The sequence below is a fragment of the Schistocerca serialis genome, chromosome 3 (genome assembly GCF_023864345.2).
Source record: "Schistocerca serialis cubense isolate TAMUIC-IGC-003099 chromosome 3, iqSchSeri2.2, whole genome shotgun sequence".
Lineage (NCBI taxonomy): Eukaryota > Metazoa > Arthropoda > Insecta > Orthoptera > Acrididae > Schistocerca > Schistocerca serialis.
The window spans coordinates 422,989,713-423,011,628 of NC_064640.1; the positions used below are offsets into that span (position 1 = coordinate 422,989,713).

General features: G+C 38.6%; 1 protein-coding gene across 1 annotated transcript in view; it reads left to right on the plus strand.

Annotated features, from left to right (window-relative positions):
- The window catches only part of LOC126470301 (protein purity of essence), a 475,244-nt gene that overhangs the window by 318,674 nt on the left and 134,654 nt on the right, over positions 1 to 21,916 (plus strand). The window contains exons 49-50 of the mRNA XM_050098072.1: positions 1,142 to 1,285; positions 20,011 to 20,193. Coding sequence (XP_049954029.1) covers positions 1,142 to 1,285; positions 20,011 to 20,193 — 327 coding nt within the window. The remainder of the gene's footprint in view (positions 1 to 1,141; positions 1,286 to 20,010; positions 20,194 to 21,916) is intronic.

The following is a 21,916-nucleotide window of genomic DNA, read 5'->3' on the forward strand; positions in this document are numbered from 1 at the left end:
CAAAGGTGTACTTGAATTTGTCTGCAGCAATTGAAGTATTTATTTTCTTGGATGTGGGGAACTGCTTTGTAATGCACATATTGCTAGGCAGTGCTAAAGGATGTGCTTTATAAAAATGAGCATAATATCCCAAGGTATCAGAGAAGTCAACTTTCCAGTGTTGTGTTTAGGGTTCAAAAAGAAAGTATGATGTATGAATGGTTCCTTCATTAAGTTTATGGCCTGTTGTGTGCCCCATTAAATCAGTTTTTGTGATATTAAAACAGAAAAAGTGTACATTACTTCAACAGTGGTTAGATATGCATCATAATTTGGTCCTTAAAGAATTGGAAGAATGAGTAGCGTTCCATTTGTATGTTGATGGTGGCATGGTGGTATACGTATAGAGGCACCTATAAAAGGTTTATTCAGTCAACTATTTAATGTGAACTTTTTAACTTTTCATCTTTTACCTTTAGTGATTTGCACTATCATTGTCAAGTTGATGCCTGAATAATCCTTGCATGGTGACTGTTGTTCACTTTCAAAAAAATACTTTGTCCTCTAATTGAATGGGAGATTGTGTTTCATATCTTTAAACTTCGTTTTAATTGCTAATTTCCATGACTGATAAAATTTTTAAAAAAGGCATTCATAATAAACAGCAGTTCATACCATGATAATGATACTAAACGATGAGACACAAATATGCTAAAAATATAGACGTAATCTTGATCCTTTCTTCCAGAATTAAAGTGCATGAAAAATTATTATTATTATTATTATTATTATTATTATTATTATTATTATTATTTATTTCTATTTCTCATGGAACTGCACTCATTGTATGATATGTATTTTGCCAATTCAATGTAAAGTATGGTGTGACTAAAGGCAAACACTCACTGTGGAATGAAAACATTGAGAAGTCTTTAGGGACACAAAGAAGCAGATTATTTTAGATTTTGTATTAAACTTTTGTTCAGTTTTGGTTTGTGTGAATTGTAAGAATAATCAAGACAACAGTCCCAGATTTCTTCATGCAATGTTTTCTTGACTTTCAAATTTCCATTATCATATTAAATTTAAAAGTGCACTTTTCATGTCAGTAGTATTATTTTGAAGTAGAACTTAATATTAAAATTGTTCTCCATATTCATAGGGAATGGATCCTAGTTTAGCCCAAGGAACTCATCAGGAGGCTGGTCATTATTCGGATACTACAGCATCTGCTGGTGGATCAGATGATGAAGGGTCCACTGCTGCTACTGACGGTAGTACTCTACGTACTTCTCCCACTGAACAGGTGACAATACTAGTGCATACATTTTTATGATAATTACTTTTTAAACAATGTGTTGAATAGAATGCTGTCTGTAGCAGAGCTTTTCTATCCATGGTTATGGTGATAAAGATTTTGTTTGAAACCACTAGCATTGAGCAGCTTCATCAAATGTGGATAATGTTTTTGTTCAGTTGTACCTATTGTACACATTTCAAATTGAAGATACAGGGTGGCTGTCTTTTTGGTAGACTTCAGCATGAAATTGTTAATTTATAAATGTAACTGCTGGAAGGCATTTCTTCAAATATAATAATGGAAATAAATTTTCTGATGAACACATAATTTATATTGCTTCCATGTTATCAGTATAATTAACAAACAGTAATTTTGTGCTGTCATAAAATCAAGTTTTTAATCTGGTTTTCACAGTTAATTATCTATGTTACATAGTAAATAAATGTTATAGTGTCTGTTCCAGTTCATAATACAAAAGTTCCATGTGTCCAGACATATTAAAAGTGAGAAAGTTTGTAAGAAGATAATTGAACTTCCAGGTTTAAATTTGTTTATCATAAACAGAATTTAAAATCTGCTTGCTTTATTTGTTTGCATTTCTGTTTCATGTAAAAGTCTAAGTATTGGAGTACTTAGTGCCTGTTAACAGAAATTAACCCAGGTTTAATTTTCATTGAGTTTATATAAAATTATTCGGTGTTCAAAGCCATGACTGGAGGACTTAACTTGTTTACACAAACATTGCACTGTTCTCTGAGAGTTGGGCATCATCAGTGCTGAATTCCTCATTTTGTCGAGATTAAAACCATCATCACAGTCAATTGAATCATTTATCAAACATGTTTCAAAAGAATCCCTGAAAAACGAATTCTAGAAGAGCGAAATTTATGTTAAAATCTGGATATTTTTACAGCCCATTCTGTGGCTTGCCAGCATACAGTGCTCGACACAATAAATTTATCAGACTGTAGCAGGCAGATGTAGTGTTGATGTTTTGTGCCATGTTCTTGACCTGTATCTAAGGTATGTCCACATTGATGGTAATCATATTCATACCTGCCTTCCATAAAATCAGGTCATTGTATACAGAGCCAATGAGCATGGCTGTCTTTGTTGTTGACAGAAAAATAAACTCGGCTTTGTATTTACGTAGGATATGACCGATTGTGAAGAAAAATTCTCTACAGGTCGTATGAAGACAATGAATTTGATCCTTCCCCATCAGCTACTTTAGGTGTGACATGAGCCTTTGGTTGGATTTGCAAAGCCTTGTACAGATTCCATATCTTCAAAAACTTTTTTGAGATATTAAAGTTCTTCTTGTGTGTGGTCCTTTACAGCAGTAACATGCACCTTTTGTACAAATGTTTTCAGCACACCATTCTTCTGTGTAGGGTGTTGATAACTGTACAGATCTGAATATGTCGGTTTGCAAAAGGCACCATGTCACAATCTTTGAACTGTGATATACAAGAAAAAGGATATATTTATCCTTTTCCAACTCCTTAGTAAATTGGGCTTTAGAAGGTGGGTGTATCGCTCGTGTTGGATGCATCGCTCTTCTACAGTGAATATAATCTTCGCCCACTGCCAGCTCTTAGGAGAACTATGAAAGATCACCTGCTTTTTACAAAAGATAGGTATCCATGAAATCCATTGTCAGTGTGGTAGAAGTTAGGATGATGATGATATATTATTATTATTATTATTATTATTATTATTATTATTATTATAGGAAGCCTGAAACTGTGTCATTAATGGTTTAAGTAATGAAATGCTGAACCAGTTATGTTTTTTCATGCATAATAAGGCACATATTGGGAATTTATTCTCATTATCAAGTACAAATATTTGTTGTTGTTGTCTTCAGTCCATAGACTGGTTTGAAGCAGCTCTCCATGCCATTCAATCCTGTGGAAGTCTCTTCCCTCTGCAACCTAAATCCTTTTGAATCTGCTTACTGTATTCATCTCTTGGTCATCTACCACAATGTTTACCGCCCCCCCCCCCCCCCCCCCCCACACACACACACCAGTTCCATCCACCACTAAACTGGTAATCCCTTGATGTCTCAGCATGTGTCCTATCAACCGATCCCTTCTTTTAGTCAGTTGTGCCACAGATTTCTTGTCTCCCCAATTGTAATCAGTACCTTCTCATTATTTACATGATCTATCCATCTGATATTCAGTGTTCTTCTGTAGCACCACATTTCAAAAGTTTTTATTGTCTTTATGTGTAAACTGCTTACCATCCGTGTTTCACTTCCATACATGGCTACAATTCAGACGAATACCTTCTCAAAAGATTTCCTATTCCATTACCCTTGTCTTGTTTTTGTTGATGTTCATCTTATATACTCCTTTCAAGACATTGTCCATTCCATTCAGCTGCTGTTCCCAGTCTTGTAATGTCATCGGTACACCTGAAAGTTTTTGTTTTTTCTTCTTGAACTTTAATTCCCACTCCAAACTTTTATTTGGTTTCCTTTACTGCTTGCTCGGTCTATAGATTGAATAACATCGGGGATAGGGTACAACCCTGTCTCACTCCTTTCTCAACTGCTGTTTCCCTTTTATGCCCCTCTACTTGTATAACTGCTGCCTGGTTTCTGTAGAAGTTGTAAATAACCTTTCAGTCATTGTATTTTATCTTTGTTACCTTCAGAATTTAATAGAGTATTTCAGTCAACATTGTCAACAACTTTCTCTAAGTCTGCAAATTCTATAAATGCAGTTTTGCCTTTTCTTAACATATAAGCCCCCCCCCCCAATGAACCATGGACCTTGCCGTTGGTGGGGAGGCTTGCGTGCCTCAGCGATACAGATAGCCGTACCGTAGGTGCAACCACAACGGAGGGGTATCTGTTGAGAGGCCAGACAAACGTGTGGTTCCTGAAGAGGGGCAGCAGCCTTTTCAGTAGTTGCAAGGGCAACAGTCTGGATGATTGACTGATCTGGCCTTGTAACAATAACCAAAACGGCCTTGCTGTGCTGGTACTGCGAACGGCTGAAAGCAAGGGGAAACTACAGCCGTAATTTTTCCCGAGGGCATGCAGCTTTACTGTATGATTAAATGATGATGGCGTCCTCTTGGGTAAAATATTCCGGAGGTAAAATAGTCCCCCATTCAGATCTCCGGGCGGGGACTACTCAAGAGGATGTCGTTATCAGGAGAAAGAAAACTGGTGTTCTACGGATCGGAGCGTGGAATGTCAGATCCCTTAATCGGGCAAGTAGGTTAGAAAATTTAAAAAGGGAAATGGATAGGTTGAAGTTAGATATAGTGGGAATTAGTGAAGTTCGGTGGCAGGAGGAACAAGACTTCTGGTCAGGTAACTACAGGGTTATAAACACAAAATCAAATAGGAGTAATGCAGGAGTAGGTTTAATAATGAATAGGAAAATAGGAATGCGGGTAAGCTGCTACAAACAGCATAGTGAACGCATTATTGTGCCCAAGATAGATATGAAGCCCACACCTACTACAGTAGTACAAGTTTATATGCCAACTAGCTCTGCAGATGACGAAGAAATTGAAGAAATGTATGATGAAATAAAAGAAATTATTAAGATTGTGAAGGGAGACGAAAATTTAATAGTCATGGGTGACTGGAATTTGAATGTAGGAAAAGGAAGAGAAGGAAACATAGTAGATGAATATGGATTGGGGCTAAGAAATGAAAGAGGAAGCCGCCTGGTAGAATTTTGCACAGAGCACAACATAATCATAACTAACACTTGGTTTAAGAATCATGAAAGAAGGTTGTATACATGGAAGAACCCTGGAGATACTAAAAGGTATCAGATAGATTATATAATGGTAAGACAGAGATTTAAGAACCAGGTTTTAAATTGTAAGACATTTCCAGGGGCAGATGTGGACTCTGACCACAATCTATTGGTTATGACCTGTAGATTAAAACTGAAGAAACTGCAAAAAGGTGGTAATTTAAGGAGATGGGACCTGGATAAACTGAATAAACCAGAGGTTGTACAGAGTTTCAGGGAGAGCATAAGGGAACAATTGACAGGAATGGGGGAAAGAAATACAGTAGAAGAAGAATGGGTAGCTTTGAGGGACGAAGTAGTGACGGCAGCAGAGGATCAAGTAGGTAAAAAGACGAGGGCTAGTAGAAATCCTTGGGTAATAGAAGAAATATTGAATTTAATTGATGAAAGGAGAAAATATAAAAATGCAGTAAATGAAGCAGGCATAAAGGAATACAAACGTCTCAAAAATGAGATCGACAGGAAGTGCAAAATGGCTAAGCAGGGTGGCTAGAGGACAAATGTAAGGATGTAGAGGCCTATCTCACTAGGGGTAAGATAGACACTGCCTACAGGAAAATTAAAGAGACCTTTGGAGATAAGAGAACGACTTGTATGAATATCAAGAGCTCAGATGGAAACCCAGTTCTAAGCAAAGAAGGGAAAGCAGAAAGGTGGAAGGAGTATATAGAGGGTCTATACAAGAGCGATGTACTTGAGGACAATATTATGGAAATGGATGAGGATGTAGATGAAGATGAAATAGGAGATATGATACTGCGTGAAGAGTTTGACAGAGCACTGAAAGACCTGAGTCGACACAAGGCCCCCGGAGTAGACAACATTCCATTGGAACTACTGACGGCCTTGGGAGAGCCAGTCCTGACAAAACTCTACCATCTGGTGAGCAAGATGTATGAAACAGGCGAAATACCCTCAGACTTCAAGAAGAATATAATAATTCCAATCCCAAAGAAAGCAGGTGTTGACATGTGTGAAAATTACCGAACTATCAGTTTAATAAGTCACAGCTGCAAAATACTAACACGAATTCTTTACAGACGAATGGAAAAACAAGTAGAAGCCAACGTCGGAGAAGAACAGTTTGGATTCCATACAAACACTGGAACACGTGAGGCAATACTGACCTTACGACTTATCTTAGAAGAAAGATTAAGGAAAGGCAAACCTACGTTTCTAGCATTTGTAGACTTAGAGAAAGCTTTTGACAATGTTGACTGGAATACTCTCTTTCAAATTCTAAAGGTGGCAGGGGTAAAATACAGGGAGCGAAAGGCTATTTACAATTTGTACAGAAACCAGATGGCAGTTATAAGAGTCGAGGGAGATGAAAGGGAAGCAGTGGTTGGGAAGGGAGTAAGACAGGGTTGTAGCCTCTCTCCGATGTTGTTCAATCTGTATATTGAGCAAGCAGTAAAGGAAACAAAAGAAAAATTTGGAGTAGGTATTAAAATTCATGGAGAAGAAATAAAAACTTTGAGGTTCGCCGATGACATTGTAATTCTGTCACAGACAGCAAAAGACTTGGAAGAGCAGTTGAATGGAATGGACAGTGTCTTGAAAGGAGGATATAAGATGATCATCAACAAAAGCAAAACAAGGATAATGGAATGTAGTCTAATTAAGTCGGGTGATGCTGAGGGAATTAGATTAGGAAATGAGGCACTTAAAGTAATAAAGGAGTTTTGCTATTTGGGGAGCAAAATAACTGATGATGGTTGAAGTAGAGAGGATATTAAATGTAGGCTGGCAATGGCAAGGAAAGCGTTTCTGAAGAAGAGAAATTTGTTAACATCCAGTATTGATTTAAGTGTCAGGAAGTCATTTCTGAAAGTATTTGTATAGAGTGTGTAGCCATGTATGGAAGTGAAACATGGACGATAAATAGTTTAGACAAGAAGAGAATAGAAGCTTTCGAAATGTGGTGCTACAGAAGAATGCTGAAGATTAGATGGGTAGATCACATAACTAATGAGGAAGTATTGAATAGGATTGGGGAGAAGAGAAGTTTGTGGCACAACTTGACCAGAAGAAGGGATCGGTTGGTAGGACATGTTCTGAGGCATCAAGGGATCACCAATTTAGTATTGGAGGGCAGCGTGGAGGGTAAAAATCGTAGAGGGAGAACAAGAGATGAATACACTAAGCAGATTCAGAAGGATGTAGGCTGCAGTAGATACTGGGAGATGAAAAAGCTTGCACAGGATAGAGTAGCATGGAGAGCTGCATCAAACCAGTCTCAGGACTGAAGACCACAACAACAATAACATATAAGTCGTAGAAGCAGTATTGCCTTCTTGAAGTCTCAGGGTATTTTGCTTGTCTCATACATCATGTTCACGAGATCAAAGAGTTCTTTCATAGCTGGCTATCCCAAGGCTATCAGTAGTTCTGACAGAATGTCATCTATTCCTGGAGCCTTGTTTCATCTTGGATCTTTCAGTGCTCTGTCAAATTTCTCTTGCACTATCGTATCTCCCATTTCACCTTCATGTATGTCCTCTTCCATTTCTATAATATTGCTTTCAAGTTCATCTCCCTTGTATACACACTCCGATACGCCTCCCACCTTTCAGTTTTCCCTTCTTTGTTTAGGGCTTATTTTCCATGTGAGCTCTTGATATTCATACAACTGCTTATCTTTTCTCCAAAGGCCTTTTCAATTTTCCTGCAGGCAATATCTGTCTTTCAGTTAGTGAAATATGCTTCTAAATCTTTACATTTCTTTTCTAGCCATTCCTGTTTAGCCATTTTGCTCTTCCCATCAGTCTAATTTTTTAGACGATTCTATTCCCTTACACTTGCTTCATTTGCTGCCTTTTTATATTTCCTCCTTTCATCAATTAAATTCAATATCCTGTGTTATCCAAAGATTTCTACTTGGCCTTGTCTTTCTACCTATTTGATCCTGTGCTGCCTCCCCTATTTCGTCTCTTAAAGCTACCCATTCTTCTACTGTGCTCCTTTCCCATGTTCTTGTCAGTCATTCCCTAATGCTCCCTCTGAAACTCACTGGAACATCTGAATCTTTCGGTTTATCCTGGTCCCATCTCCTTAAATTCCTACCTTTTTTGCAATTTCTTCAGTTTTAATCTACAGTTCATAAACAACCAACTGTGGTCAGTCAACATCTGCCCATAGAAATGTCTTACAGTTTAAAACCTGATTCAGAAATCTCTATCTTACTATTGTATAATCAATCTGAAACCTTCCGCTGTCTACAGGACTCTTCCACATATCATATTTCATTATTCTTAAAACAAGTGTTAGCAATGATTAAATTATGCTCTGTGCAAAATTCTACCAGGCGGTTTCCTGTGTCATTCCTTCCCCCAGTCCATGTTCACCTACTATTTTTCCTTCCCTTCCTTTTCCTAGTATCAAATTCCAGTCCCCCATGACTATTAAATTTTTCTCTCCATTAACTACCAGAATAATTTCTTTTATCTCATCATACATTTCTTCAGTCTCTTCATCATCTGGAGAGCTGGTTGGCATATAAACTTGTGCTACTGTGGTGGCAGCAGGCTTTGTGTCTAACTTGGCTACAATAATATATTCACTATGCTGTTCATAGTAACTTATCCGCATTCTGGTTTTTTATTCATTATTAAACCTACTTCTGCATTACCCCTATTTGATTTTGTATTTATAACCCTGTATTCATCTGACCGGAAGTCCTGTCCTCCTGCCACTGAACTTAATTCCCACTATATCTAACTTCAACCTATCTGTTTCCCTTTCTAAATTTTATGACTTACCTCCGCAATTAAGGGATCTTACACTCCATGCTCTGATCTGCACAATGCCAGTATGTTTCTCCTGATGACGACATACTCCTGAGTAGTCCCTGCCCTGATGAATGGGGGACTATTTTACCTCCAGAATATTTTACCCAAGAGGACCCCATCATTATTTAATCTTACAGTGAGCTGCATGCCCCTGGGAAAAATGATGGTTTAGTTTCCCCTTACAGTAAGGCTGTTTTGCTTGTGTTACAAGACCAGTTCAGTCAGTCATCCAGATTGTTGCCCCTGCAACTACTGAAAAGGCTGCTGCTCCTCTTCAGGAGCCACACATTTGTGTGGTCTCTCAATAGATACCCCTCCATTGTAGTGACGTGACTACATTTCGTACTCTCCAGTTATCTTTTTATGGTTTTACTGCAATTGAAAAATATAGATCTAGAATTTAAAAAAAAATGCTAATGTTAGAAAATAGCATTTTTGTTTATCTCCTTTGCAGGTACTATGCCTCCTTCAGTGTGTAGAAATTCACACACATCACTCACACTGAATGAATGAAATTTTCACTCTACAGTGGAGTGTGCACTGATATGAAACTTCCTGGCAGATTGAAACTGTGTGCCCGACCGAGACTCAAACTCGGGACCTTTGCCTTTTGCGGGCAAGTGCTCTACCATCAGAGCTTCCCAAGCTCGACTCACGACCCATCCTCACAGCTTTACTTCTGCCAGTACCTCATCTCCTACCTTCCAAACTTCACAGATGCTGTCCTGCAGAACTAGCACTCCTGGAAGAATGGATGTTGCAGAGACATGACTTTTGCCACAGCCTGGGGGATGTTTCCAGAATGAAATTTTCACTCTGCAGCAGAGGGTGCACTGATATGAAACTTCCTGGCAGATTAAAACTGTGTGCCAGACCGAGACTTGAACTCGGGACCTTTGCCTTGCATGGGGAAACATCCCCCGGCTGTGGCAAAGCCATGTCTCCGCAATATCCTTTTTTCCAGGAGTGCTACTTCAGCAAGTTTCACAGGAGAGCTTCTCTGAAGTTTGGAAGGTAGGAGACGAGGTACTGGCAGAAGTAAAGCTATGAGGACAGGTTGTGAGTTATGCTTGGGAAGCACAGATGGTAGAGCACTGGCCCGTGAAAGGGAAAGGTCCCGAGTTCAAGTCTCGGTCCAGTACACAGTTTTAATCTGCCAGGAAGTTTCATCACTCACACTGTTTTGTCTACATGAAGTATTATGATAACATCAAAATAAGGGGGGGGGGGGGGGAGAAAGAGAGAGACAGAGAGAGAGAGAGAGAGAGAGAGAGAGAGAGAGAGGTGCAGACCTTTATTTTTTTTTAAAGGAACGTACCCAGAACAAATAATACATGCTCTACATGAATGACAAATCAAACACCAGTGACACTCCCACCTTGTACAGCTCAACAGATCTGCAATGGCTGAATATTCATTTCCACTAGTCCTTCTGTGGATTATGGGAAAGTTGAAGATACTGGGCACAGCCTCATCCTATTGGGCTACAGAAGTCAAGAAAGCTCTGGAAATACAATTAGCAGACAATCTGCTCAACTGAAACAAGGGATTCCAAATCAACAAATCATGGAAACCACTTGTTCCTTTTCTGCACTCTCAAAGGAATTATGGTTCCAAGTCTTTGCTGCCTGGCGTTCTGACACACATCATCTATTTTAATATTTAATCACATAATTTCTAAACACTGTGGATTTGCACTTGGTATGTTTTATTCTTAGGTGCGTCAGGTTTTATTTATAATTGACACTCTTGTTGCAGAATGTTATCTCTGAAACAGTAGCATATACTCCATAGCATTCTACATCTACATCTACATGATTACTCTGCAATTCACATTTAAGTGCTTGGCAGAGGGTTCATCGAATCACAATCGTACTATCTCCCTACCATTCCACTCCCGAACAGCGTGCGGGAAAAACGAACACCTAAACCTTTCTGTTCGAGCTCTGATTTCTCTTATTTTATTTTGATGATCATTCCTACCTATCTAGGTTGGGCTCAACAAAATATTTTCACATTCGGAAGAGAAAGTTGGTGACTGAAATTTCGTAAATAGATCTCGCTGCGCCGAAAAATGTCTTTGCTTTAATGACTTCCATCCCAATTCGCGTATCATATCTGCCACACTCTCTCCCCTATTACGTGATAATACAAAATGAGCTGCCCTTTTTTGCACCCTTTCGATGTCCTCCGTCAATCCCACCTGGTAAGGATCCCACACCACGCAGCAATCTTCTAACACAGGATGAACGAGTGTAGTGTAAGCTGTCTCTTTAGTGGACTTGTTGCATCTTCTAAGTGTCCTGCCAATGAAACGCAACCTTTGGCTCACCTTCCCCACAATATTATCTATGTGGTCTTTCCAACTGAAGTTGTTCGTAATTTCTACACCCAGGTACTTAGTTGAATTGACAGCCTTGAGAATTGTACTATTCATCAGCCATTTTTTAGAATTGTAATCATGCATAGAAATTCTTAATTAGTGGCTTAATTAATTAGTATAGGAGTCATTGGATTCATAAAAATTATGGTGACAAAAGTATCTTGTCAAAATTCAGAATTTAACGAGTGTAGTGGCAAAATTTACAATAGAAAATATGATATTAATTATCTTGTAAGTTACATTAGTTTTGTGAAAATTGATGTATATTAGTGCACTTTATTGAAACCTGCCCTGCCTTGAGCAACTAGTTAGGCATTCCACACACAATCGAAATATTTTAGTCCTTGTAGCTGCAAACAGGCCTGACCTTATCAGTAGTGTCAGCATACAAACAGGGATTAGCACTCATGATGTCCTCATAGCAGTGATGGTTACTGAAGTTAATAAATTTGTCAAGATGGCTAGGAGAGTATTTACGCTAGAAAAACAGATAAGCAGTTGCTTGTGTCCCACTTAGACAGTGAATGGATGTCAATTAACTCCAATATGATGGATGTAGAGGAATTATCAGCAAAATTTAAACTGATTGTAAATTACGCTCTGGAGACGTATGTGCCAAGTACGTGTATTAAGAATGGAAAGGACCCTCCATGGTTTAATAATCAAATTTGGAAAATGCTGAGGAAATGCAGTTCATTACAGTCTCAGTTCAAAAAAGAATGCGCAAATGTTGCCAGGCAAAAGTTAGTAGAAATTCATCCATCCATAAGAAGACATGACGAAGTATTGCGAGTAGTATTTTCTGTGGATTGTAAGAAGTATTTGATTATGCAGTTCACATTATTCTCCTAGAGCAGCTCAAATATTGTGGTATCATAGATAATTGTGTTAACTGGTTTTCATCTCTCATAGCTAAGAGTAAATGACATATTAAATATTTTTCTGTTTTGTGCTGCATACTGAAGTTATCATCTCATTATTCACGTACAAGTCTCAACTCGGTGGTATCCCATATTCAGGCATTTCTGCAATATAAAATTAAGTTTTTTCATATAAAATTATAAGAATATTAATTTTGGTAGATATTTGTGTTTTATGTGTTACAATACTGGGTGTTCTAAATGAATATTGCCGTTTTAAGGCTTTGTAGCGTTTATTACATTCAACTTCCACAGCTGTAAATAGTACATCAAATGAAAGAGCTGCTCAGTTTATCTTACAGTTATTCAATGTTAACACCATTTGTCACCTGACACACATCGATCCAGTAGGCACTGTCTTCCCAAAAGGTTATCAGTGCGTCTGAAGTAATTGTTGCAACAAGTGCTTCAGTCTTGTTTTTTAAGTCGGGTAGATCAGCTAATAGTGGAGGTACATAAACATTATCCTTTTACGAACTCCCAAATGTGAAAATAGCACTAAGTGAACCTGGATACCATACGAAAGCAGATCTGTCAAACAAGATCTGTTATCTGGCCCCTTGCAGCCAATCAGCGGTCGAATACAATGCTGTAAACTGTAATCTGCAGGCTTTACAGCTTGTAACAATTGCAAAAAATAAGGACATAGTTGTAAACCGTATCTTAAAAGTATTCTCTCAGATATCAGCAGAATTGCTAATTCGCAACTAGCCCTCCAATCTGATTTCTTGGGGCTACATATAAAAGTCTCTGAATCCTTCAACACATTCTTCAGTCACTCCTGGTTGTCCCATACTCTTCCCTTATCAAAAACAACTACTGTCCTCAAACTGATGACACCGTCTATGAATGTTACTATCATTTGGAGGACTACAATGAAACTTAGTGTGGAATGCATGTTGAACTGCAACAGATTCAGTCCAACACAATAAGCTTTCAGTTCACGAGTTGCCATCTTTGCTACTAATGCTTTCTGATGGGTGGCACAGGAAACAGTGCACGCACAAATGCACAGGTATACAAACAACACTGGTTCTCTTCCATTTGATGTACACACTAAGACAGAAAACGTGAGGCTCTATGAATGCTTTCTGATGGGTGGCACAGGAAACAGTACACGCACAAATGCACAGGTATACAAACAACACTGGTTCTCTTCCATTTGATGTACACACTAAGACAGAAAACGTGAGGCTCTCTGTGTCCCTTATGCAAGCAGTTACTCGGTTTGGCATCGATTGATAGTCGTTGGATGACCTCCTGGTGTATCTCATGCCAGATTATATCCAATTGGCATGTTAGACTGTCAAAATCTTGACCTAGTTGGAGGTCTCCAAACATTCCCCATTGGGGAACGATCCAGTGACCTTGCTGCCCAAACCAGGGTTTGGCAAGCGCGAAGACAAACAGTAGAAACTGTCGGCATATGCGTACGGGCATTATCATGCTAAAATGTAAGCCCAGGATGACTTGCCATGAAGGGCAACAAAATGGGGTGTACAATGTCGTCGACATACTGCAGTGTTGTAAGTGTAATGCGGATGACAACCAAAGAGGTCCTGCTATGAAAGGAATGGCACCCCAGACCATCACTCCTCATTGTCTGGAGTAAAATTGTCTTCATTGATGAGTCCCACTTCAAATTGAGCCCCAAAGATAAGTGAAGACAGACCTCAAGACACCCCAGAGAGCGGTGGGATACAATTCAGCAAGATATTTCCCACCTGCACATGGCGAGAATTTCTACTGCTTGTTTTTGTGCTTGCCAAACCGTACCTTGGCCTGCAGCTTGCTGGATCTCTTCTGAAAGGAGACCATTTGGGGCATTATGGACAGGGTTCTCCAACCAGCTCAGGATTTTTATAATCTAACATGCCAGTTGGGTAGAATTTGGCATGATATCCCACATGGAAACATCAAACAACTCTTATCAATAAATGCCAAGCCAGATAACTGCTTGCATAATGTCCAGAGATGGACTAGTGTGTTATTGACTAGCTCAATTTGTGAAGCTTTTTCTCTTGACTAACACATTTCTGTGATTGAAATTGTAATCATTTGCTTGTCTGTATGTGTACATCACATCTACCGATTTCCGCCCCATTTGGATAATTTGTTTGTGGTGTATATTTTTTTCTTTTCCTTTTTTTCCTAAGAGTGTTTTAGTTGCAATTGTAAGTTAAATGTAATAAATACTACAAGTTGAATGTAGTAAATACTACAAGGCCTTAAAACTCCTACATTCATTTTGAAACACTTGATATAATGCGTGCGTGTCTGTTTCTGTGCTGTTGGCGTTCGTCAGAACTTTGACTTGTGTGCACTTTTTTAATTGCACTTACCACATTTGTTTGGCAGCACAATCCAGTCCAGTGACACTTGTACAGGGCTATTACAAATGATTGAAGCGATTTCATAAATTCACTGTAGCTCCATTCATTGACATATGGTCATGACACACTACAGATACGTAGAAAAACTCATAAAGCTTTGTTTGGCTGAAGCCGCACTTCAGGTTTCTGCCGCCAGAGCGCTCAAGAGCGCAGTGAGACAAAATGGCGACAGGAGCGTATGTTGTACGTGAAATGCACTCACATCAGTCAGTCATAACAGTGCAACGACACTTCAGGACGAAGTTCAACAAAGATCCACCAACTGCTAACTCCATTCGGCGATGGTATGCGCAGTTTAAAGCTTCTGGATGCCTCTGTAAGGGGAAATCAACGGGTCGGCCTGCATTAAGCGAAGAAACGGTTGAACACGTGTGGGCAAGTTTCACGCGTAGCCCGCGGAAGTCGACGAATAAAGCAAGCAGGGAGCTAAACGTACCACAGCCGACGGTTTGGAAAATCTTACGGAAAAGCCTAAAGCAGAAGCCTTACCATTTACAATTGCTACAAGCCCTGACACCCGATGACAAAGTCAAACGCTTTGAATTTTCGGCGCGGTTGCAACAGCTCATGGAAGAGGATGCGTTCAGTGCGAAACTTGTTTTCAGTGATGAAGCAACATTTTTTCTTAATGGTGAAGTGAACAGACACAATGTGCGAATCTGGGCGGTAGAGAATCCTCATGCATTCGTGCAGCAAATTCCCAATTCACCAAAAGTTAACGTGTTTTGTGCAATCTCACGGTTTAAAGTTTACGGCCCCTTTTTCTTCTGCGAAAAAAACGTTACAGGACACATGTATCTGGACATGCTGGAAAATTGGCTCATGCCACAACTGGAGACCGACAGCGCCGACTTCATCTTTCAACAGGATGGCGCTCCACCGCACTTCCATCATGATGTTCGGCATTTCTTAAACAGGAGATTGGAAAACCGATGGATCGGTCGTGGTGGAGATCATGATCAGCAATTCATGTCATGGCCTCCACGCTCTCCCGACTTAACCCCATGCGATTTCTTTCTGTGAGGTTATGTGAAAGATTCAGTGTTTAAACCTCCTCTACCAAGAAACGTGCCAGAACTGCGAGCTCGCATCAACGATGCTTTCGAACTCGTTGATGGGGACATGCTGCGCCGAGTGTGGGAGGAACTTGATTATCGGCTTGATGTCTGCCGAATCACTAAAGGGGCACATATCGAACATTTGTGAATGCCTAAAAAAACTTTTTGAGTTTTTGTATGTGTGTGCAAAGCGTTGTGAAAATATCTCAAATAATAAAGTTATTGTAGAGTTGTGAAATCGCTTCAATCATTTGTAATAACTCTGTATGTTCACAATAAATTTACAATTCATATTCACAGAATTTCAGTAACTTGAGAAAAAGCTCATATTATTCTGCACTTTCATTTACTCTGCAGATATATAATTTCCATTGAGTGTTCTATTGTTTTGATTTATTTCTTGGCATCACGAGCTGCTGAAAATTATCCTTTCTCTTTTAGGAAATAAGTAAGGTTGTCAAAATATTGCTTGTGCTTTAATTCTGTTTGTTCATTATGAATTTTGTCTGGAAGTATATATGCTCATGTAAGCATTTATTAAGCGTGGATTCATGACTTTCACAATTTCACATGTGTTCTTTAAATCTAATAGAGTAGTTCCTAGCCATTTGTCCACTGTAAAATTGATTACAATCATCACATGAGATTTTATAAATTTCCTGGGTTTGAGAAAATTTGAATTTTTACTTTTACTTGTTATATTTTCATTTTACGTACAATTAATACAGACATAAAAAATGCAATGAAAATTCTATGGTTCCAACACACTATATTGTTATCCATAAAACATAAATATCTACCGAAATACGCATAAGCAAGCAAATTTATGTTCATGTAAATTTATACGGTAAAAGCTATGTATTGTAGGATTATTTGAAAATCTTAAATTGCCAGGATGAGACTCATATGTAGGTAATGAGATACTGAAATCAGTCTGCAGCAGAAAACAGAAAAATATTTAATATCTCATTCACTGGCCTAGTGCATACTGTGGGGCCCCTTCTGAAAAGCAGCTCTTAAAGAGGAAAAAAAAACCTCCTCCACACAACTTGGATACAAATATGATACTTTAAAACTTTTTACCAAGCTGGAGAAAGGCAACATCTAACCTACTCTTCCAGGACAATATTGCAGCATTCTCACATGTGTCTCCAGTGTGTAAAACTGATTACTAATTGTTATGCGAAGTGGTGAGTAATTAAAACTATTTAATTTTTAAGTAAAACAGCATGACATTTTCGAAATAGTTTTCACTAATAAACTGAATCACGAGGAAGGTTTGTGTATATAACTACATATTACAGAAAAGTCATCAGGATGTTTAAAATAAAATGAAAGTGATGTATTAAAATTTTTTTTTCACTGCCATTCAATAATAATTTTGAAACCAACACTGGCCAACTGCTGGCAAAAATTAGATCTCTTGTCATATTGTATCATTGATTGACATGGAAAATACGTGCTCATCGGAACGAATCCAGCAACCACTCTGCATTACTTTCTTCCATAGGATCCTTCATTAATTTCATTTTAATTTATACGTAGTTAATAAAATGATATAACTGACAACCAATATCAATCATTATATGAAATTTTATTAAATCTTTGAGCATTTATCCAGTGATGGTAAATGCCTTACAGATGGCCAAACCAAAATTGTAATAAAGCTAAAAGAGCTCATACAGTGCAACTTCGTTGTATTCCATAGAAGAATTTGTGTTCAGTACTTGTTAGTTCATTTAGTGTCAAAGAATTTCAGACTTGCTTTAGCTATTTAACTAAATATTATTTGCAGCTACATTAATTCTTCTGCAGATAATTAGCATGTAGCTATATTCAAATACAAATGAAAATAATAATATCTTATTAGACCCTGTCCACATCATTATGATATATCGTACAAGTGACCCATGGAATGTGTAACTAATCTGTACCTGTAACACTGTTCCTATCTCTTGCTAATTCCCATAACAATTGCTACTTGGGACCTTTGTCAGTTCTATATTTTGAAAAGATTCTTCTCATCTCGAGTATAGGCAGTCCACAACTGTTGTTATCAATTTTGTTAAATGAAGCTAAAACTTGAATAAAATGTAAATAACAAATTATATGAAATGCTTGAATGGTGGACAAATGCACAACAATTTGAGCTGTGTTGCAGGAGAAGTTTTAAACCAAAGTTTGCCTTCAAAATTACATCATGCATGAGTTAATAAGAGTGAAAAGTTAAGTTCATTGTATGTAACACAGATGGGAGGAGGGCCACGAAAAATAGCCAGGTAATACGATGAAAGATGAAAAATGTAGAAAACTAAAACGAAGTGAAGAAAATAGTAGACACTGTGAAGAAGTGCTGAGATGGAAGAAATTGATGTAAATTAAGGCTGAGTAGTTGACGAAATCTAAGGACATGTTGTAGCACTAGTTCCCTCCTGTGGAGAAACTGGTGTCTGGAGGAAGAATCTAGATGGTGCATGTGGTGAAACAGGCACTGAGATCACAGTTGTCATGTTGTAGAGCATTCTCTGCAACAGGATGTTGTGTGTTGCCAGTATACACTCTCTGCCTACACCCATTCATCCTAATTGATAATTTGGTGGTAGTCACTGCAATGTAAAAGGCCGAATAGTGTTTACGTAACACCTGGTGTATGACAAGTGTTGTTTCACAAGTGGCTCTCCTTTTAGTAGTATATGTTTTGCCAGTTACAGGACTGGTATAGGTGGCGGTAGGAGGGTGCATAGGGCAAGTCTTGCAGTGGGGATGGTCATAGAGGTAGGAGTCGTGGGGTAGGGAGATGGGTGCAGAAGGAGCATAGGGTCTGACAAGAATATTGCAGAGATTGGGAGGGTGACAAAAAGCTGTTCTAGGTGTGGTGGGCAAAATTTCAGACAGAATGGGTTTCATTTCAGGGCATGATTTTAGGAAGTCATAGCCTTGTCGAAGTAGCTGATTAATACATTCCACACCAGCAAAATACTGAGTGACTAGTGGTGTGCTCCAAAGTTTTGAGAGAGAGATCAGCAGTACCAGGATGGGATGTGATGGCCCAGTCAATCTGCTTTTGAACTAGGTTGGTGGGGTGATTATGTACAGTGAAGACTCGCATGAGAATGGTGGTGTATTGCTGTAAAGAATCTGCATCCAAACAAATAGGTTTGCCTTGAGTGCCAAGGCTGTACGGCTGTATGTTCATTCTGTCAACACGCAATATCCTCTTGCAGAGCATGCTCTACAACATGACAATCGTGATCTTGGTGCCTGGTTTCTTCCTCCAGACTCCAGTTTCTCAGAACTATGCAGGTGGGAACTAGCATTACAATGTGTCCTTAATTCTCTCCACTCACCTGGCCTTAATTTACGTTAATTTCTTCTGTCTCAGCATTTCTTCACAGTAACTGCTCTTTTCTTCACTCCATTTTAGTTTTCTACATCTTTCATTGTCTTACCTGTCTATTTTAATGCTCCCTCCTCCCACTTCCGTTACATACAATACACTTAGGTTTTCACTCTTATTAATTCATGCTCAATGTTTAAGCAGTAATCCCTGTCTTGCATATTACCCTATTTTCCACCTTTAAGGTCTCAGGTTTTCCAATCTCATCTGATGCAGTCCTCACCAATCAGTCTTTGCTTCTCATTCCATGCGGTAAGTTTCTCCTGACCCACAGTTCTGTGTGACTTTCCCAAAATCTACCTGTTTTCCTAGACCTCTACAGTCCTTTTCCTTCACCCCTCTTCCTTCCCCTTCAACCCTTCTACCTGAAGAGGAGCCACTGGCTCTGAAAGCTTGCCTAATTAGAACCATTTTTAATGTGTGAGATCTGTCGCCACTTGGTGAGTATTTTTTTATCCGTCCAATTAAATTATTGTGTCAAAGATTGATTGTTTTTGTTTTTATAAACCAATTATATAATACTTAACAGTGAATAAGCTAAAAAGTCCTCAATAAAAGTCTTCTGTGGTATATAAGGAGTTGACCTATAGGATCTCTCTTTGTTTTAACTTAATTATGAATTTATTTGTGCTATTTCGAAAACATTTAATATCATTCAGTAAATACTCACAGATCTTAGTAGGAGCATTATTCACATCCTTTGAAGTTGAAGTCAGTGTAATAAAAAAAGGAAGGGGGGGGGGGAGAGAGGGAGGAGGAGGAGGAGAAGAAATCTCATTAGTACACTTTTGCGCAGGTGTTACATAAGCAGGAGGGGAAAAATAGTCAGTTTAACTGTATGAAAGTGGAAATGTTGCTTAAAATCTTCCTTATCAAAATTGCTACAGCCAACTGTTCGTATATGCTCTTGAATAATACAAACATAAGTAACTTTTGTTTATTCTACATTTAAAGTTAATTTCTTCAAGTCAGTTACTTAGTATTGTTACTGTTTTCAGATGCAGGATGCAGATGAACCAGAACAGAAGGTGGAACAGGAACATGATGAAGATACAGATGCTGAAGAAGAAACAAGTAGTCCACGTATTCACTTTCTTCGGCTTGCACTATTGGAGCACTTCATTGGTGCCGTTTCTAAGCTCAAAAACCTGGGAGGAGTCAAATCTGTACCCTTTTTGCAAGTAAATATATTTATTGTACTAAAATGATGCTTTATGATTTGATAAGTTTACTTGCAACTTGTTAAATGAATACAAAGCTGAACATCTTACATACATTATGAAGTGTCATAAAACCCAGAACTACTTTTATATTTGAATTAAATCAACAAATCTTAGTGCTGCAGATGACGTCTAGTATGGTCTGTCGTATCTTAAACTGTGTGTCCCATAACTGCATGTAGTCTTCATTTTATTGCCATTCCTTTTTTTAGGGAAATAATGTAAAGGACTTTACAAGACATGTACAAGCAATACATCCATGACTTTTTTGTAATCGTCATCCTCATCTCCCCCCCCCCCCCCCCTCTCTCTCTCTCTCTCTCTCTCTCTCTCTCTCTCTCTCTCTCTCTCTCTCTCTCTCTCTCACACACACACACACACACACACACACACACACACACACACACACACACAAGGGTGGTGTGTTGCAGTTGGTTCTGTAAGTCATTCATGGAACTGTACAGTTAAAAACAATTCAACAGCCAAGATGGCATAAAATTTTTCTTTGTTGAAGAAAATCTATTTCAACAGGTTGTGCTGTCGCCTTCAGGTTTCAGAATCTTTTTGTAATAAAAGACCTGAAGATGACAGCATGTTGTTGTTGTTGTTTTTGTTGTTGTTGTTGTTGTTGTTTTTGTTTTGTTGTGGTCTTCAGTCCAAAGACTGGTTTGATGCAGCTCTCCGTACTACTCTATCCTGTGCAGGCCTCTTCATTTCGGAGTAACTGTTGCAACCTGCATCCTTCTGAATCTGCTTACTGTATTCATCTCTTATTCTCTCTGTATGATTTTTACCCTCCACGCTTCCCTGCAGTACTAAATTGGTGATCCCTTGATGCGTCAGAATGTGTCCTACAACCAATCCCTTCTTCTAGTCAAGTTTTGCCACAAATTCCTCTTCTCCCCAAGCCTGTTCAGTACCACCTCATTAGTTACATGATCTACCCATCTAATATTCAGCATTCTTCTGTAGCACCACGTTTCGAAAGCTTCTATTCTCTTCTTGTCTAAACCACTTATCGTCTATGTCACTTCCATTCATGGCTACACTCCATACTAGTACTTTCAGAAAAGACTTCCTGACACTAAATCTTTGCTCAATGTTAACAAATTTCTCTTCTTCAGAAATGCTTTCCTTGCCACTGCCAGCCTACATTTAATATCCTCTCTATTTCGACCAACATCAGTTATTTAGCTCCCCAAATAGCAAAACTCATCTACTACTTTAAGTCTCTCATTTCCAAATCTAATTCCCTCAGCATCACCTGATTTAATTCGATTACATTCCATTAACCTCATTTTGCTTTTGTTGATATGCATCTGATATCCTCCTCTCAAGACATTGTCAATTTCCTTCCAATTGCTCCTCCGAATCCATTGCAATCTATGACAGAATTACAATGTCATCGGCAAACCTCAAGGTTTTTATTTCTTCACCATGGACTTTTAATTCCTCCTCCAAATTGTTCTTTTGTTTCCTTTACTGCTTGCTCAATGTACAGATTGAATAACATTGGCAATAGGCTGCAATCCTGTCTTACTCCATCTCAACCATTGCTTCCCTTTCATGCCCCTTGACTCTTATCACTGCCATCTGGTTTCTGTACAAATTGTAAATAGCCTTTCACTCCCTGTATTTTACTCTGCCACCTGTAGAATTCGAAAGACAGTGTTCCAGTCAACAT